The sequence below is a fragment of the Terrapene carolina genome, unplaced genomic scaffold (genome assembly GCF_002925995.2).
Source record: "Terrapene carolina triunguis isolate 2854851 unplaced genomic scaffold, T_m_triunguis-2.0 Scaffold58, whole genome shotgun sequence".
NCBI lineage: Eukaryota > Metazoa > Chordata > Testudines > Emydidae > Terrapene > Terrapene triunguis.
The window spans coordinates 28,227,470-28,243,875 of record NW_020664409.1 but is presented as its reverse complement, the minus strand read 5'-3'; the positions used below and the strand labels follow the sequence as shown (position 1 = coordinate 28,243,875).

The window sequence follows — 16,406 nt, the reverse complement described above, 5'->3', positions numbered from 1 at the left end:
GACCTTCCTCCTGGTGTCTGATAACGCTTGTGCTCCTCAGTCCTCCAGCAGCACACCCTCTCAACTCCTTGCACCTCTTGCTCCCAGCTCCTCACACTCGCACCACAAACTGAAGTGAGCTCCTTTTTAAAACCCAGGTGCCCTGATTAGCCTGCCTTAATTGATTCTAGAAGCTTCTTAATTGGCTCCAGGTGTCCTAATTAGCCTGCCTGTCTTAACTGGTTCTAGCAGGTTCCTGATTACTCTAGTGCAGCCCCTGCTCTGGTCACTCAGGGAACAGAAAACTACTCATCCAGTGACCAGTATATTTGCCCTCTACCAGACTCCTGTACCCCACTGGTCTGGATCTGTCACAACATATATCTCCTCATATCAGAATCACAGCTCTGTCACACACCTCAAAATAGTTCCCTCATCCTCATATCAGAAACACACCTTTACCAAGCGGACCCAGCTGTTGCCTGTACCATTTACTGTAGGTACAGCTAACACACTGATTGCCCCTGGAGTGTATGCAAATAATTCCCAATGGCCTCTCCCAACTCCAGAAGAACAGAGGTAAAGTGAAGTGGAAAACCTTTATTTTCTCTTTTTGTCCTTTATAGTGTTGATAGAATTCTGTGGATGAGAGTGAAATGGATTGTAAAAGGAAGTGAAGAGCTTGTACATTTCAGCAAGCGTGTGGGTGGCAGAGTAAAGGTATGTGTGTTAAAGAGGCATATTCAGGCATTGCTGAAAGAGGGCAGAGTTAAGGTTGCCAGGGCAACCTTAACTGTGTATTTCCTGGTTTTCAGAAGTTGAATTTTGCTCACTTCAACTTTCTGCAAGAGGATGACATACCACTAAGCAACCTTAACTCTTTATTAACACTTCTTTGCTGTTGAATTTCCTAGTTTTTTTAAAAGGAAAAGATATGGGGTTGGTAAGAGTTCATAGTCACTTAGGCAGTTGAGGATATCATGTCCTGCAATTTGCACACCCAGGCAGGCAGCCGGCCCACCCTCCTCCTACGGCCCCCAGCAACTGGGCCCTGCTTTGGCGTATCTCCCCAGCCATACCCTGACCAATTTACTTCATTCTATCTTCCCTCTCTCTCTCTTCCCACCCCCATCCTCAGAAGCAGGAATGCATCTCCCTGAAGTCTTCACTCCTTGCTGTACAAACATTTCTATTGCTGTTACTCCCCACCCTCCCACCTGACTGACATGCAGTTCCTGGCGCAAACGACAGCTACATTACAGTGGAATGGTGTTCCTGATCATGTTTCAGAATGATTGCAGGGTGGAGTTCGTGGCATGGCTGGTGCAAGAAATCACAGACAGGGTTTCTGTTCCAAAATATTGAGTTTTATGTTTGAGAGAAAGATCCTCTGAGCTCTGTCCAATAGATGTACCCCATCTCTGAGAAACAATGATGTATCAGAGCTTGTAATGGGTCTGTGCCATACGATGTACATTTTCTGGTCAGCCATGGACTCTCCAGTTTCCCAATTATTGTTCTTCCAACATTTAATAGTTTTCATAGTATCACTAGCAATTATGCAGAACTTCATCTGAATCAGAGAAAACTGTCACATACTGTCCATAGTTCTTGGACACAAATCACTGTGGTACAAATCTGTTCTCATACATTGTATGAAGTGAACACCAGGAGTAAGGCCCAGATCATTTCCACCCAAGTGAATCATCACAGTGTCCAGTAGCTCACAATCTCTTATGTCACGGGTTAGACACTGCAGAGTGGGCAAACCACATCCAAATGAGCCATCCCCATGTCATGATGTACTCCTTGCTCTCCTGCAGACTTCTTCAGCCTGGTAACCCAGGAATTGCCAAGTGTCCACCCTTTGGCAAACCTGGCAGCATAAACATTTCTTTTCCTTCAGTGATCAAGGTACCTGCGTGGTCTGTACCAAACCTCTGCAGTGTGTATCTTCAGAAACACTATCTCTCCCCCCATCCTACCTCCCCTGCGCCCACAAGGGCTAATAAAATACAGATTCTCAACCGTGCAAATGAAGGGTCCATATTTCCCACCTCTTCCATAGCCACAACCACTCTCCCAGTTCCCCACATACACATAGTCCTCTGTCTCCAGTTCCTCCCCACCCAGTAGAACAACAGTTTTGGTTAGAAAATTTGCTGACTATTCTGTGTTCATAGTAAACCTTCCTTTAAAATAAAAAAAACCCCATTGTTATGACAGATAGTTTGTCGCAAGCAATGAGTTATTAAATTTTTATTGTCCAGGTGTACAAAGGCTTGGACTAGAAATGGCAGTGGCAGGTTGTTCACCAGGGCAATGACATTGGCATATTTCCTTGAAATTCCCAGGCAAGAGACAAGCATGAAGTGGCTGCCTAGAAACCCTCTTAAATGTTTCTCTTTATTTGTGCGTGTGCACCATAATCCTTGGAGACTACACAAAAAATGGTTTCCTTTTGCTGCCTTTTACTGTTAAAGTGAGAGGTAGTAGTGACTGAATGAATCACAGAATTCAATTAACAGAACACTCAGTCCAGACCTCCTTTTGTCTTAGGTTAGTGGTTCCCAAACTGGGGTTCGTGAACCCCTGGGGGTTTGCGAAATGTTACAGAGGGTTCTAGGGGGAAAAAATTCCCTAATGGCGGATAGAGCTGTCCCTTGGGACCCCGGGCAGCACGGGGCCAGCAGCCCGGAGCCCCTGGACTTCCGAGAGCTAAGCAGATGAAAGCAAGCATATCTATCACACTGAGGAGATTTAAACTTCAAGACTCCTTATAAGAAATGGAAAGGGAGGTGGATATTTTTTGCTGTTTTTAAAATTAAATACGCAGCTAGTATTGTTTTAAAGATTATTATGAAGATCACGTTTAAGCTTTGTTGTAACGTGTGTCGTTTGCCTGGACTGCTCAAGACCTGAATGCTTGTGTAGGAGGAACTCTTTGAGTTGGCTTCTTAAATACCTTCATGCTGTTTCACATCTGATACTCCTTGATGAAACATAGGAGCCTTGTCTTATAACAGGCTTATTCGAAGTGATACAAGCTACGAAAGTGAGATATTGGAAGAGCATTGCCGTTTTCATAATGTAATAAAAATACTGTAATGATAAATAATAATAAATAGTGTATAATAAGCATCTTATAAAAACAAATTTTATATTTCCAAGAGCACTGCTTTTATAATTTATACTCAGGTAAAGGAGAAAATCCCTGGAAATATTCATTTTTTGGAGGGGGTTCACGAGACTTGACATTTTAGTGAAAGGGGTTCACAGGTTGCTAAAGTTTGGGAACCACTGTCTTAGATAGAGGCTGGTGATTAACTTATCCTTAGCTATATTAATGGAAGGGTGTGTTCACAACCATCAATCTCAACAAGGTCTATGATTCATCCAGTCATTAGTACCTCTCTCACTTTAAAGTACAAGACAGCAAAAGAAAACTGTTTTTTTGGAGGGCCTGTAACTCAGGACCCTCCTCTGTCAAATGATTCCAATCTTGAAAGACTAATGCTACCGTGCACACCCAAAAAGCACACCAGATTTGAAAGAAATCAGATTAACCTTTTGGATTTTAGAGCATGTACAAGAGTTGAGCTTTCAAGCATGTAAAATGGTGGGAATGGTAGCCTTTAGTTATTTTTCTGTATTGGTGTATGCACAATGTACACAAAATATACACTTTCTTAAACACTGTTCTCAATTTGCATTTTCCAAAGTTTTAGTGGGTGCCAGGCCCTACCTTGGGTAAAAGTTGGTAGATTAAGACCATTTTGACCCACATCATATCAGTAGTTTGATCCCTAGCTCTGCGCAAAAAAAAAAAAAAAAAAAAAAAACCCCCCTAGAAACTTTTGAAAAAATGTAATTTTTTCAGGGCTTGTATTTCCACAATCCATAGCTCAAATTACCCCAATTTGGGTCATCAACCTTACACTGCACCCTCCTGAGGTGCACTGAATTATACTACTAAGCATGTCAACTTTAGAGGCCATGTCTACACTAAAAAGTTAAATTTACCCAGCTATGTTGCTCAGAAATATGAAAAATTCACACCCCTGAGTGATGTAGTTAAGGTTTCTTAACCCCCGTGCAGACGACGCTAGACCAACAGATGAATTCTTCCGTCAACCTAGCTGCTGCCTCTCGGGGAAGTGGATTAACTACACTGACAGGAGAACTCTTCCCATCTCTGTAGCTAGTGCCTATGCTGAAGCACTACAGCGGCACAGTTGCAGCTGTGTTGCTGTAGCTTTTTAAGTAGACAAGCCCTTAAAAAGACAACCTTTAAACAGAACTTGTGATGTCATGCAATCTTAACGATATGGCACTGTAACATCGATATAACCAGGCTTCAGGACAGGAGCAATTACAACATACACTGATACGGTCCTCATCTCAGGACCCTGGTTCAGAGCTCCCAAACTTATTGGTAACTCCAAATCTGATGAGGCTGGTTTCCTTAAGTCTGAGAGAAACCACCGCCAAATACAGACTACATGGCCTGTACTCCCCCACCTCTCTCCCTTGCTCAGCTTCCTCTTCCTGTTTATATAGCCCAGCCCTAGAGCAGGGTAGGGTCTCATTCATTACACCCCAGACTGTTCCAGCTGTAGGCTCCAGTCTGCCTTTTAGAAGAGTAATACACGCCTCCACATACTTCAGTACACAGAACAAGCCCTTGGAACTAGAAACTTCTCTGGTGGGGTGTTCCCACAATCACTCTGCAAGGGACAGGTTTCAGAGGCAGGAGCCAGGCTGGCTTGTGGTAAGCAGGAGCCATTCTGGGTCCTAGAGTTTGGAGGGGTGTGAGAATTTGGGTAAAGACACATGCATATTAGATTATGATACTAGCATTAAACACTAGCTCTTTAACATAAGAGCAAACCCTTTAAAAGCTTGAGTATTTTCCCTGCCCCTGCTTCCCAGGCGCTTGTAACAAAAGAAACATGTTTCACCTTTGTCTTCTTTGGTAAGATCAACCAGAGCTTAAGCAGATGTATAGAATTACTTTGAACTCTGTACTGAAATGCACTATTTCTTAATGACTGCTGTAGCTAGGTGACAAAATACACTATAATTCAAACTTGGACTAAAGATCTTTCCTTAAGAAAGGAGTTTATTATATCAAGAAATGAAAAGAGTTTATCCGTCAACTTAACTCTGCATGCCTGAAACAACCATGGCTGGTGTAATTTCATTCTGTTTTAAGATGTATTTTTCAATGAAGATATGATCTGCTGTTAACTTTTTCTTAAGCACTTAAATCAGCTATAAAGGATTTTGAAGTCTTTTCAGCACTGTAATATTGAATAAAGAATATTTTGTAACTTTGTGTTTTTGCTATACCACAAATAAACTTTGTTTATATGTTGTAGGTCTAGTACATAATAAAATTGGGTTAACAAAATAGTTTTCATCTGGTTGCTTGCAACAGATTTTTCTCATATTAAATTATGTTGAAAAAAAAAGAAAAAGGATTCACTTTTTCAGCTGTTGTCAATACCTTGAGATCATGTTTCTCACTGAACTCAGAAATTGAAGTCTGTAATACAGGATATTTAATATCTGCATCTCTCAAAGCCTTTGTAGAAGGACGCAGGCTTTCCAGTTGTTTACTAAGGCCTAGTGTACACTACAAAGTTAAGTTGACATAAGTTGCCTTGCATTGATCTATTTGTGCAAGTGTCTACACTCCAGTTTGTCTCTGGCTGACATGAGCACCTCGTTACAGCAGTGTAGTAAAACCACCTCCCCAAATGGTATGGAGCCACAGTCAATCTATTGAGGTTGACGCAGTGTGATTGTAGACAGTGTGTGACCTGTGTCAACCCTAACAGTCCTCCAGCAGCTGTCCCACAATGCCCTGTTCCCTGCAACAGTGACTGCTCTGGTCGCAAATGTAAACTCTACTGCCCAGACATCCGAGACTGGAAGCCACCACTTCCTCTTTAAAAAACCACCTGTGTGTTTTTGAAATGCCTTTTCCTGATTGCCCACCTTGGTGAGCACACTTAGCAGCTCACCCTTGTGTGCAACTGCCCAACTGACCATGCACTAGATGCACTTCTGCCTGGAGTAGACAGTTGATATTGGATCTCCTGGGCCTGTGGGGAGAAGAGGCTGTGCAAGCACAGCTATGGACCAGGAGGAGAAAGTGGACATCTATGAAAAAATTGCACAGAAGATGCAGTAAAGGAGTACGACAGGGATCAGCAGCAGAGCTGTGTGAAAGCAAAGGAACTTCGCCAGGGATACCACAAGGCCAGAGAGGCCAACAATAGATCTGGTGGTACCCTGCAGACCTGCTGCGTTTACAAACTGCATGCCATACTGGGTGGAGACCCCACAGAACCCTGCAGAGCACTGTGGATACCTCAGAGGCGCTCGAGAAAGAGGCTCCTGCCATGAACAGCGAGAGGGGAGGGGAAGGAGATGCAGCAGGAGGCTCCAGCCATCCTGCAAGCCAGGATCTGTTCAAAACTCTCTGCCACAGCCTAGCTTCCTGAGCACGGATTAGTTTGATGAAAGGGAAGGGATCTTGGATAAAGGTGTGCATTCATTTTCCTTTACAGTGTTTAAATTTAAGGGTGAGGCCCGGCCCATCCCCAAGTTACCAAGACGCAGGTATCGACTCTTCATTGTTTTACTCGTACAAGAAGAGGTAGAGGTACAACAGAGACAAAATTTTATGTCTGCTTTGTATTCCCTTCTTGGGCTAGATGGGGAGGAATGCAGTTATCCCTTTTATGCTCCTGAGAGGTTGATGAAACATTCATGGAGATACTCTGCAGTCCGCTCCCAAAGGTTTCTAGGGATGGCTGCCTTATTTCTTCCTATGCAGTAGGGCACTTTCCCTTGCCGCCCTGCAATCAGTTCGGCTGGCACCATTGCAGTAAACAGGTTAGCAGCATGTGGGACCGGGCATCTTCAGGACATCAGTAGGAGCTGTATTCTCTGTGCCTTTGTGACCCTCGGGAGCGAGATACCAGCTAAAGTCACTGCTGCCTGTGGAAAATAGTGGCCTTGGCAGGCCATGCCCACAATGGCTGGGGTTGAAGAGCGGTACTGTGCAGAGGCACTCCAAAGCTAAAGTGTTAATCAGCATGTCTTCTTAAAAGTGTTGATAGCAATAAAGGAAGGTTGTTGTGAAAAATATTTCCCCCTTTCCATTGTGACTGTAATTTCAATGGCATATCAGTCTGTTTTTATCAGTAGCGTCTGGCGTGGCGGCTTTGAGGGATGCCCCCACCCACATCTGCAGAATGCCTGACGCTGGTGGGGAGGAGAAAGAAGAGGACAAGGGAGGACATAAGAATGGACATACTGGGTCAGATCAAATGCCCATCTAGCCCAGTGTCCTGTCTTCCGACAGTGGTCAATGCCAGGTACCCAGAGGGAATGAACAGAACAGGTAACTGTCAAGTGATCCATCCCCTGTTGCCCATTCCAAGCGTCTGGCAAACAGAGGCTAGGGACACCATCCCTGCCCATCCTGGCTAATAGCCATTGATGGACCTATCCTCCATGAACTTATCTAGTTCTTTTTTGAACCCTGACATGTTCTGTGAGATCCTGCAAGCCAACGCTGCATTGAATTGTGAGCAAAGGGCTTGGAAGACCACCACGACTGATGGCATGGAGGAGGAAAGAGAGGACAGGAGAAAGGCTCAGAAGTCCCAGCAGGGCCAGGAGAGGGAAATGCACCAGGGGTTTCTCAGGCAGCAAACACAAATGCTGCAGACTGTGGTTGACCCACAGGTCCAAAAATCCACTCTTGGCGGTCGTTGGAGAGCCCCCCAACATACCACGTGGGATCACAGGCTGCATTCCTACCCCTACCACTCCGCACCTGGGGACAGCAAGGAAAACCACAGCTTCACATACGCTGACCTGTGAGAACCACCATTGGAATTTGTAGTAGCCACAACTGACTACATTATTGCACTGAAATGGATAGAAATGTTTACTGCCTTTCAAATTTTAAAGTTAATTTATGTTAAAAATATGTAGTACATTGTCTGTCTTATTTTGTACATTGTATTTCTGCCTTTCTTTCCCACTCAATAAAGTTCTGTTTTTGAGAATACAATTATTTTCATTAGTTCACAACACATGTTGCAGAATGCATAGCAGTACTCAAAGCAAACTTGTAAATGTACAGAAAACAACATAATTCTTAGCTTCAGGAACACACCTAGTTGTATTTACAAATGTACAGCTAGCACTACACACTTCTTAGCAGCACCCAAAATTTCAGGCTCAGAGGACAGTCCAGCAGAGAACACTACTGTGGCTGACTGCTAAAGTGCTCTTTCAAAGCATAGCCCTCAATTGCATAGCTTCACATTGAGCTCTTCTATTAGCCCTTGAGTCTCGCTGGTCAGCAGACAGCCACTCCACCTCTGTCCTCCACCTGGGTGGCAGCTTCTCTTCCCTCTTGGCCTCACAGATGTTATGCAGGACACAACAGGCAGCTATATCCATGGGGCTGTTTTTCTCACTAAGATCCAATGAAGTTAGGGAACACTATCAGCATCTCTTCAGCCTTCCAAAAGCACATTCAACTGCTATTCTGCATTTACTGAGCTGATAGTGGAATCTTTTTTGGTGCTGTTGAGGTGGCTGGTGTATGTCTTCATGAGCAAGGGGTAGCCTGGGTCCCCCACAATCACTACTGGCATTTCAATATTGGTAGCAGTGGTAATCTGCTGGTTGGGAACAAATGTCTCTGCATGGGAACAGTCCTGTGTTCTCAAAGATGTGTGTTGTGCATCTTCCCTGACCAGCCCATGTTGATATTAGTGAAGCATCCCAGTGATCCATCAGTGCTTGCATAACCACAGAAAAGTAGCCCTTTCTTTTTATGTACTTTGTGGTAAGGTGAGCTGTAGCATTACCAACTATCCAGGATTATCCTGGAGTCTCCAGGAATTAAGGATTAATCTTTAGTTAAAGATTATATCATGTGATGAAACCTCCAGGAATACATCCAACCAAAACTGGCAACCCTAGTGGGCTGGTGCCAAAATGGTGATATGTGTGCTGTCTATCGCCCAACTGCACTCCGGGAGCCCCATTGCTGCAAATCCATTCACTATGTTCCGCACGTTGCCAAGAGTCACAGTCCTTCCTAGCAGGCGATGATTAATAGTCCACTGTGGATTTTCCAACTCCAAAATGATTTCCCATTGACCGATAGCAATCTGGTGTTGCAAGCTTCCAGAGTGCGATCCCCACTCACTTCTCCACTATCAATGCAGCTCTCATTCTGCTGTCCCAGCACTGGAGGACTGGCATGAGTTCAGGGTGGCCTTTCACATCCAAAAGTTCTGTAGCCACTGCTTGTTGTCCAAAACCTGCATTAGGATGCGATCCTACAGTCAGTTTTCCTTTTCTTGGGCCCAAAAGCAGCGTTCTACTGTTTGCAGCTGCTCTGTGAACGCCGTCACCAACCTTGAATTGTTTTTTCCTGTATCCCTTAGCAAACTATCATCAAAGAAATCATCATGTCCCCCATTGTTGGAGTACTTCCTGTGGGTCTGCAAATACGGAAGAATCAAGCATACTGTAGTTGTAATGTTCATGAGAATAGCGCAGAGCTCTGCGGGCTCCTGGCTTCTGTCAGAGATGGATGACAGTGAAAAGTGCCAGGCACGTTTGTGGGATTTTAAAAAAAAATGTGAAAATTTATGGGATATGGATGGCATTATGGGATGGAGAAAGTTGCATGCTGGAAACTTGACCTTTAGGTCCCAGAGGTACATCATTTCTTTCTCACAATACATTGAGAAAATTTCCCAAAAGGCATTGTGCCGGACAGTGGTGTGTGGCACACTGGGATACCTACCTGTGGTGCACCACACTTTGCACTGACACAAGCACTCTTGGTGAGTACATCCGGCGCCGACGCAAGCAGCCAACTGTGCATGAGCGATACACAAACTGTGGCATCTGTACTCAGCGTAGCTTGTGTCAACCAAAGTCTGTAGTGTAGATATGGCCTTTAAATCTTGTTCTTCAGAGCAGAAATATCTTCATTGTGTGAACATGTCTCTTTCCCACTTCATGCTATATTTTTATGTTAAAAGACCTATTTTTGTGAGCGAAATTTACTCTTTGATGTACCTTCAACAGTTCAGTTTGGAAAGTAGCCAAGCTTATGAGTAATATTTTTTCCACTGTATCCTCCCCACCCCTCAGCTATCAATAGGGTACAGTTTTCAATCAGCTTTACTTCACCCAGGTCTCATGCTAGCTTGCTTTAAAAAGATTTACAAATATCCAGTGTGGATGAGTCAGTCTGAAGAACTGAAAGTGTGGGTTAGAAAAACATATATGGAAAAATATACAGTTCCTGCCCTAAAGACACACAATCAGACTCTGAGGGGGCAGAATGGGGAGCTGTGCATGGTACTAATTTACCTTTCCTTCTGTTTTTTCAAGTGGAAGAAGAAAAATGTTTTAATGTTGATAAGCATTTACCCTTAAAAATGATTAAATTAATTTATTTAAATACTCTTCGGTATAACTGAGTGATCCTCTCCCAAGACAGTTGATACAGAAATAGTGGTGCCAAGAAGCATCTTAATAAATTTTGGCAGAAGGTAAAGAAGTAAAAATGTTTAGTGTTTTTCCACTCCGTCATGTAAACAAGACTTTTACTATTTCAAAGTTTTAACTTCTGACCTTGGAATTTGGAAGCAAAGGGCTGTAATGAGGAAGGGGAACTCAAGCTGAAGAAGAAACTTGTAGCAATAGTAGGGTGTTATCTGCTATGTGGTTCAGCCACTAGAGGTCTTAGCCACACTTTGTCAGTGGTTTGCACAACTTTTTGCTAGAAAGCAGAGAATGTTGATGATCAGGGAATCTTGGGTTTTATTCCTAGTTCTGGAAGGGAGAGTGGCCTAGTAGTTAGCACTGCCACAACACAGCTCTGATACATGTCAGACCAACTTAATTTCCTTCTTGGGCAGGTTTACTGGCCTAATGGATGAGGGGAGTCTATGGACATGATATACCTTGATTTTAGTAAAGCTTTTGACACAGCCCCACCTGACATTCTCATAACCAAACAAGGGGAATGTTGTTTAGATGAAATTACTATAAGGTGGGTGCACAACTGGTTGAAAGCCTGTACTCCAAGAGTAGTTATCAATGGTTCTTTGTCAAATGGGGACACACCTATTGGAGTCCTGCAAGCGCCTCTCCTGGGTACAGTACTATTCAATATTTTCATTAATGACTTGGATAATGAAGTAGAGAGTGTGTTTATAAAATTTTCAAATGACACCAAACTAGGTGGAATTGCTAGCACTTTGAAAGACAAGATTAGAATTCAAAACGACCTTGGTAAAGTGGAGAATTGGTTTGAAATCAACAAAATGAAATTCAATTAAGACAAGTGCAAAGTAGTACACATAGGAAGCAAAAATTAAGTGCACAACTACAAAATGGGGAGTAACTGCCTACATGGTAGTACTGCTGAAAACAATCTGAGGGTTATAGAGGATCACAAATTGAACAATTTGATGCAGTTTCAAAAAAGACTAACATAATTCTGGGCTGTATTAACAGGAGTGGCATATGTAAAACACAGGAGGTAATTGTTCCACTCTACTTTGCACTGGGTAGAGTGTTGATGAATAGATGAGGCTTGGATCTGCCATATTAAATGCTAGAATCTGGTCCCAGATCTCTGTGATCTCTGTCTACTAAGGGAATAGCATAAAGGGAACATAAAGTGGTCAGGATGGCCCATGCTAGAATTCCTCCAGCACTTAGGTCACTGAACCATTGTCCCTATCCAAGGATGCCAGCCTTTCTAGCCCAAGAAGCTTTTCATAGGCAGACTTTTTCACAAGCACCCTAGCACTATCTCCATTGTTGCATAAAAATCAACAAAACTATTAGATTATCTTCCTTCAAATTTCTTTGTAAAACCTGCTTCTGATGTGATATCTACAAAACACTCTGCAATGGCTAGGCAGACAGTATAGTGTTATTGCTCTTTACTACACCAAACAGAAGAAATACTTCAAAGACACTCAAGCATAACTTGAAATAGGGCAACATTGACGTTGACAACTGGGAGTCATCGACAGCAGGTAGATCATGCTGGCGAGCCATAGTCAATGATGGGGTTACCCAGTTTGAGATTAGCCACCATATGGATCTTGAAGCACAGAGGCTGAGTCGTAAACAGCAGCAGACTCAGCAGGTATAGATTATAATCCCTTCCTCAGCATAAAGCGATCTATGCACTTCATGTGGGAAGGACTGCCACTTGTGCATGGGTCTTTTTAACTACAACTGTACTTTCAAGGAGTTAAACCGTTGCCAGTGTCATGTTCGGTCACAAAAAACAGTAAAACACCAATCATAATTGTCTCCACTATATGCTTGTTCTTACTCCTGTCTGTTTGTTGTATCCACTTGTTTTCTCTAGTCTTGTTTCTAAATGGTAAGTAAAGCTGACAGGACCACAGAATTTCCCCTCCAGGATCAATTATGAATAAGAAGTTTTGTACAGATTTGGGATGAAAAGTCAAAAAGATTCTAATTTTTTTTGGCGGGAGGAAGTATCTCAGATTCCCTTCTAGGAGAAGAGAAATGGAATTTTTCTGCTTGCTGCCTGGGCAGCCTGGAAAGCTGTGGAACCAGGAAACCCCAGCTGCCAATGCCCCAGCTAGGCTGACAGCGACAGATTTGGGAAATCTGGAAACCTGGGCTCCCCAGTAGCTTGCCAGGCAAGGAGACGCAAAGCTTGGGAGCTTTCATTTACATTTTCCCAATGGAAGACCAAATGTTTCCAGCAAAATCAAAGTTTTCCATGGGGAAAATTTTGATTTTTGTGGAAACTGCATTTTCTATTGGAAAATCATTCTGACATAAAATTAATGACCAGCTGTAATTGTAAACTCTTTGGGGCAAGGAGCATCTTTTAATTTTGTATGAACAGGGCCTAGCATGATGGGGCCCTGAGACCTGAATGAGGCACCAGACACTATCACAGTAAGATTAACAAAAATCCTATTCTACAGCAAATTCAACTTCAGAAGGATAAGAAAAACAAATTCTATAACAAATTCAATTTTAGAAGGATAAGAAAATGAACTATCTTCCAAAATCCTCTTTCTAGCATTGTTTCTATAAAGCTTATCTTTAATGAAGATAAAACCAAATTGTTTGTCTTAAAACATGAATATTAGTTCTCCAAATCCCCTTTAACTCCTCACAGAGGTCAAGATGGCACATCTGCTCTATGCCTAGAACTCTTGCTCCTCTGTCAGAGTTACAAAACTAACCCTCTTTCTGTACACTCTCATAGTAGTAAGTGCTATGCAGGTATAGACCCCATATGATGAAAACAAATGACATCGCTGCAGTATATACTGGCAGCCATTTTGTAAGGGGCTGGTCAACACTGTTAAAAGGATGCAGGGAGAGATAAAAGTAACTTCAGGTATTGCCCTGCCATTGAGTCCCCCCTTCCAATTTTTGTGGCTTTACTACATTTTCCTATTTCTTAAAATGTTTTTTCTCTGTCCTGTGGCTTTGTTGAAAGACCCACACAGACAAGAAAAAAAATGACCATATGGGGGAACTGTGAAACTGAGTCTCTAATGTGCTGGCATATGTGTAAAGTAAATTGGAAACATTTTTCTGATATTTCAGTTCTTGAGTTCTGAGTTTTTAAGACTAGGTATATTTTTTAAGTTGGCAGTGCTGCTTCAACAAATGGTGTTGAGCCCAATACAAAAAGGCACGGAGAAGGGTTTCTTTATAGCTTTGCATATGATTTACATTGTTACCTTTATTGATGTTTCTACATCAGTTAATTTCCTAGTGTTCTTACCACAGTGGGTTATAAGCTTTGTAGTTCTTAATTCTGTAATGCACAAGAAATGTAAATAAGCAAACAAAACCCTATGTTCAGAATCTGTTCGTCAGTAATTTGACTTGTAGGAAATAGAAAGTTAAGAATTATACACAGTAATTTTCAAATAAGGTCAAAGGGGACTGAACTGTTCTTTGCACTGCATTGGCTCTGCCTCGTACACTCAGGTAGATGGACCCCATATAGCCAGACCTGGTCTTATATATGTACCTTTTCTGTTTGTTTGTTTGTTTGTTTCAGACCTTCTGCACAGTTAAACAGAGTGAAAATCCATTGATGTTGTGTGCATATTTGCATTTGCCCGTTTTGTGTTTTGCTCTGTTAGGAGAAGGGTGGGATGAAAGTGGAGTGTTCTCTATATGTATATATATCTTCTTGCTATATGTTCCATTCTATGCATCTGATGAAGTGGGCTGTAGCCCACAAAAGCTTATGCTCAAATAAATTTGTTAGTCTCTAAGGTGCCACAAATACTCCTGTTTTTTATCTGGGAATCTGAGCCTTAACTTATTGAAGTTCAGGGTGAAGGTGCCCCCTATAATAACTAATACTCCCTTCTTCTCTCCCCCACCCCTTGTGTTTACACCTAACTGTAAATCAAGAGTGTATTGAAACTCATCCTTCTGCCGTACCAGAAAATATATACAAGAATAGCTTGACCATTGAAAGGATGTGGCAAGCACACTCCCCTCCCCACAATACTTTCTTAACAAGATACATTCAAGTAGCTCTGCAAAAGAGTTTGATGTTCCTTAACGATGACGGGTAAAGAATTTAAAAAATGGGTTTCTGCCCTCTCACTGCTTCTTTTAAAAGATAGCAAGAAGGCCCCACAGCTGTTCCAAGCTTGTTTTCTGTGGTGCCTTTTTTTTTTTTTTTTTTTAATTTGGTTTAATTTAGTAATTGATATTTCTGATGTTTCTGTCCGTCTTGATTTTGCTGGAGTTGTCTTTGGAGGGGCCCAGAGGAGCTTTCTCAGCTTTTATTGGAGGAGTGGCATTATTGAATTTTTTAACAAAAAGAACTTCCTTCCAAGTTGTTTGTTGAGGTTTAAATTAAATGCATTGTTATGAAAAACCAAGTCTTAGACCATCTGAATTAAAGACCTTTCCCCTCTCAGTTGTTCAGCTTTCACCTTGTGCTGTGATCTAATTTTATATGTGTTCTCCAACCATTCAATCATTCAGTAAAAGCAGATTAACTAAACCGCAAGTTTCTAATGTAAAATAAATAAATAAAATAAGCGAAACACTTTTTATTTTTCCAGGCTTCCTTTATACATCAAAGGTGTTTCCATACTTAGAGACTCTGTAAGCACTTTTTCTTCAGTAGGGCAGCTCAGCCAGTGCTCTCAGGCTTAGGTGTCGTGTCAAAAATGCCTGAGTCCTCTCCCCAAAAAAGCACAACCCATTTTTCCTATGTAGATCACCTTTAACTTTCTATTACAAAAGAAAAAATAATGAATAAAAAATCCTTCTGATAAACTTTAATGTGCCCTTTGATTATTTAAACACTTTATTTCCATAAATTATTCAGCTAAATCATAGTAGTGTGTTTGTGATAGCAAAAATACCACTGCCATCTGTAAAGGGAAGAGACAAGTTATGTCTCTCAGTCATTATCAAAAGCTGGTCTTGACCACGTATCTGTCTTTTCTCTGTCTAACAAACAATATTGCTGTTAAAAATAGCATGCAGGGCAACAAAGAGATATTTCTAAGAGCTTATTAAAATATGGTGACAATCTAGTGACCTTTTTCAAATATCAAATATTGTATAAGAAAACTTAGAAGTTGTACACAAATCTTGTGTTGCTATCAGAATCCATGGATGAAGCATCTGTGTGAACATTTCATAGGTTTATGAATATGCTTATATTGCCTATAGTTATTTGTTGTTTGAGAGAAGTTACATTTTAGAAACCACACATTTCTATTTTGAAAAGAGAAAATCTCTTAGAACACCATGCCCAGGATGCAAAAATATTCACTTAGCTCTGCAGAGAGTTTGTAAATCTAGGTGTTCATGGGAGAAATGGTAGGTACATTCTCTCCTACGCATAATGATTTTGTTTTAAATGCTCAGTATCCCAGTTGCTGATAAAAATGATATCCTGACCTTAAAGAAACCTAAAATAGTAAATATATTCCTTTGTAAATGCAAAGAAATAATGCTTGCTAGATTGTCATAACTTATTAGTATTCTACATCTCAGAAAGCTCCAACATAATGTATTGTGTTTTCAGGAGCTATGTCAATGCCGACCTGGCGAAGGAAACTGTTCCTGTTGCAAAGAGTGCATGCTTTGCCTAGGCACACTTTGGGATGAGTGCTGTGATTGTGTTGGTAAGTTCATTATTTATTACCTACCACTACTGCTCATTGCATCATTTCTGTAATTAGATTGTAAATTCTTCAGGGCAGGATCTATATTAAATATTTTAATAAATAGCACATTGTGGGAGCAGAATAGCTAATTATAAGCAGGGCCAGCTCTAGGTTTTTTGCCGCCCCAAGCAAAAAAAA

The 16,406-nt window shown here is 41.7% G+C and overlaps 1 protein-coding gene across 2 annotated transcripts in view; it reads left to right on the top strand.

The window, feature by feature from the left end:
- Positions 1 to 16,406, top strand: part of TWSG1 (twisted gastrulation BMP signaling modulator 1) — a 45,008-nt gene that overhangs the window by 13,281 nt on the left and 15,321 nt on the right. For both annotated transcript variants that reach the window (XM_026661131.2, XM_026661126.2), the window contains exon 3: positions 16,127 to 16,226. In XM_026661131.2, coding sequence (XP_026516916.1) covers positions 16,127 to 16,226 — 100 coding nt within the window. The remainder of the gene's footprint in view (positions 1 to 16,126; positions 16,227 to 16,406) is intronic.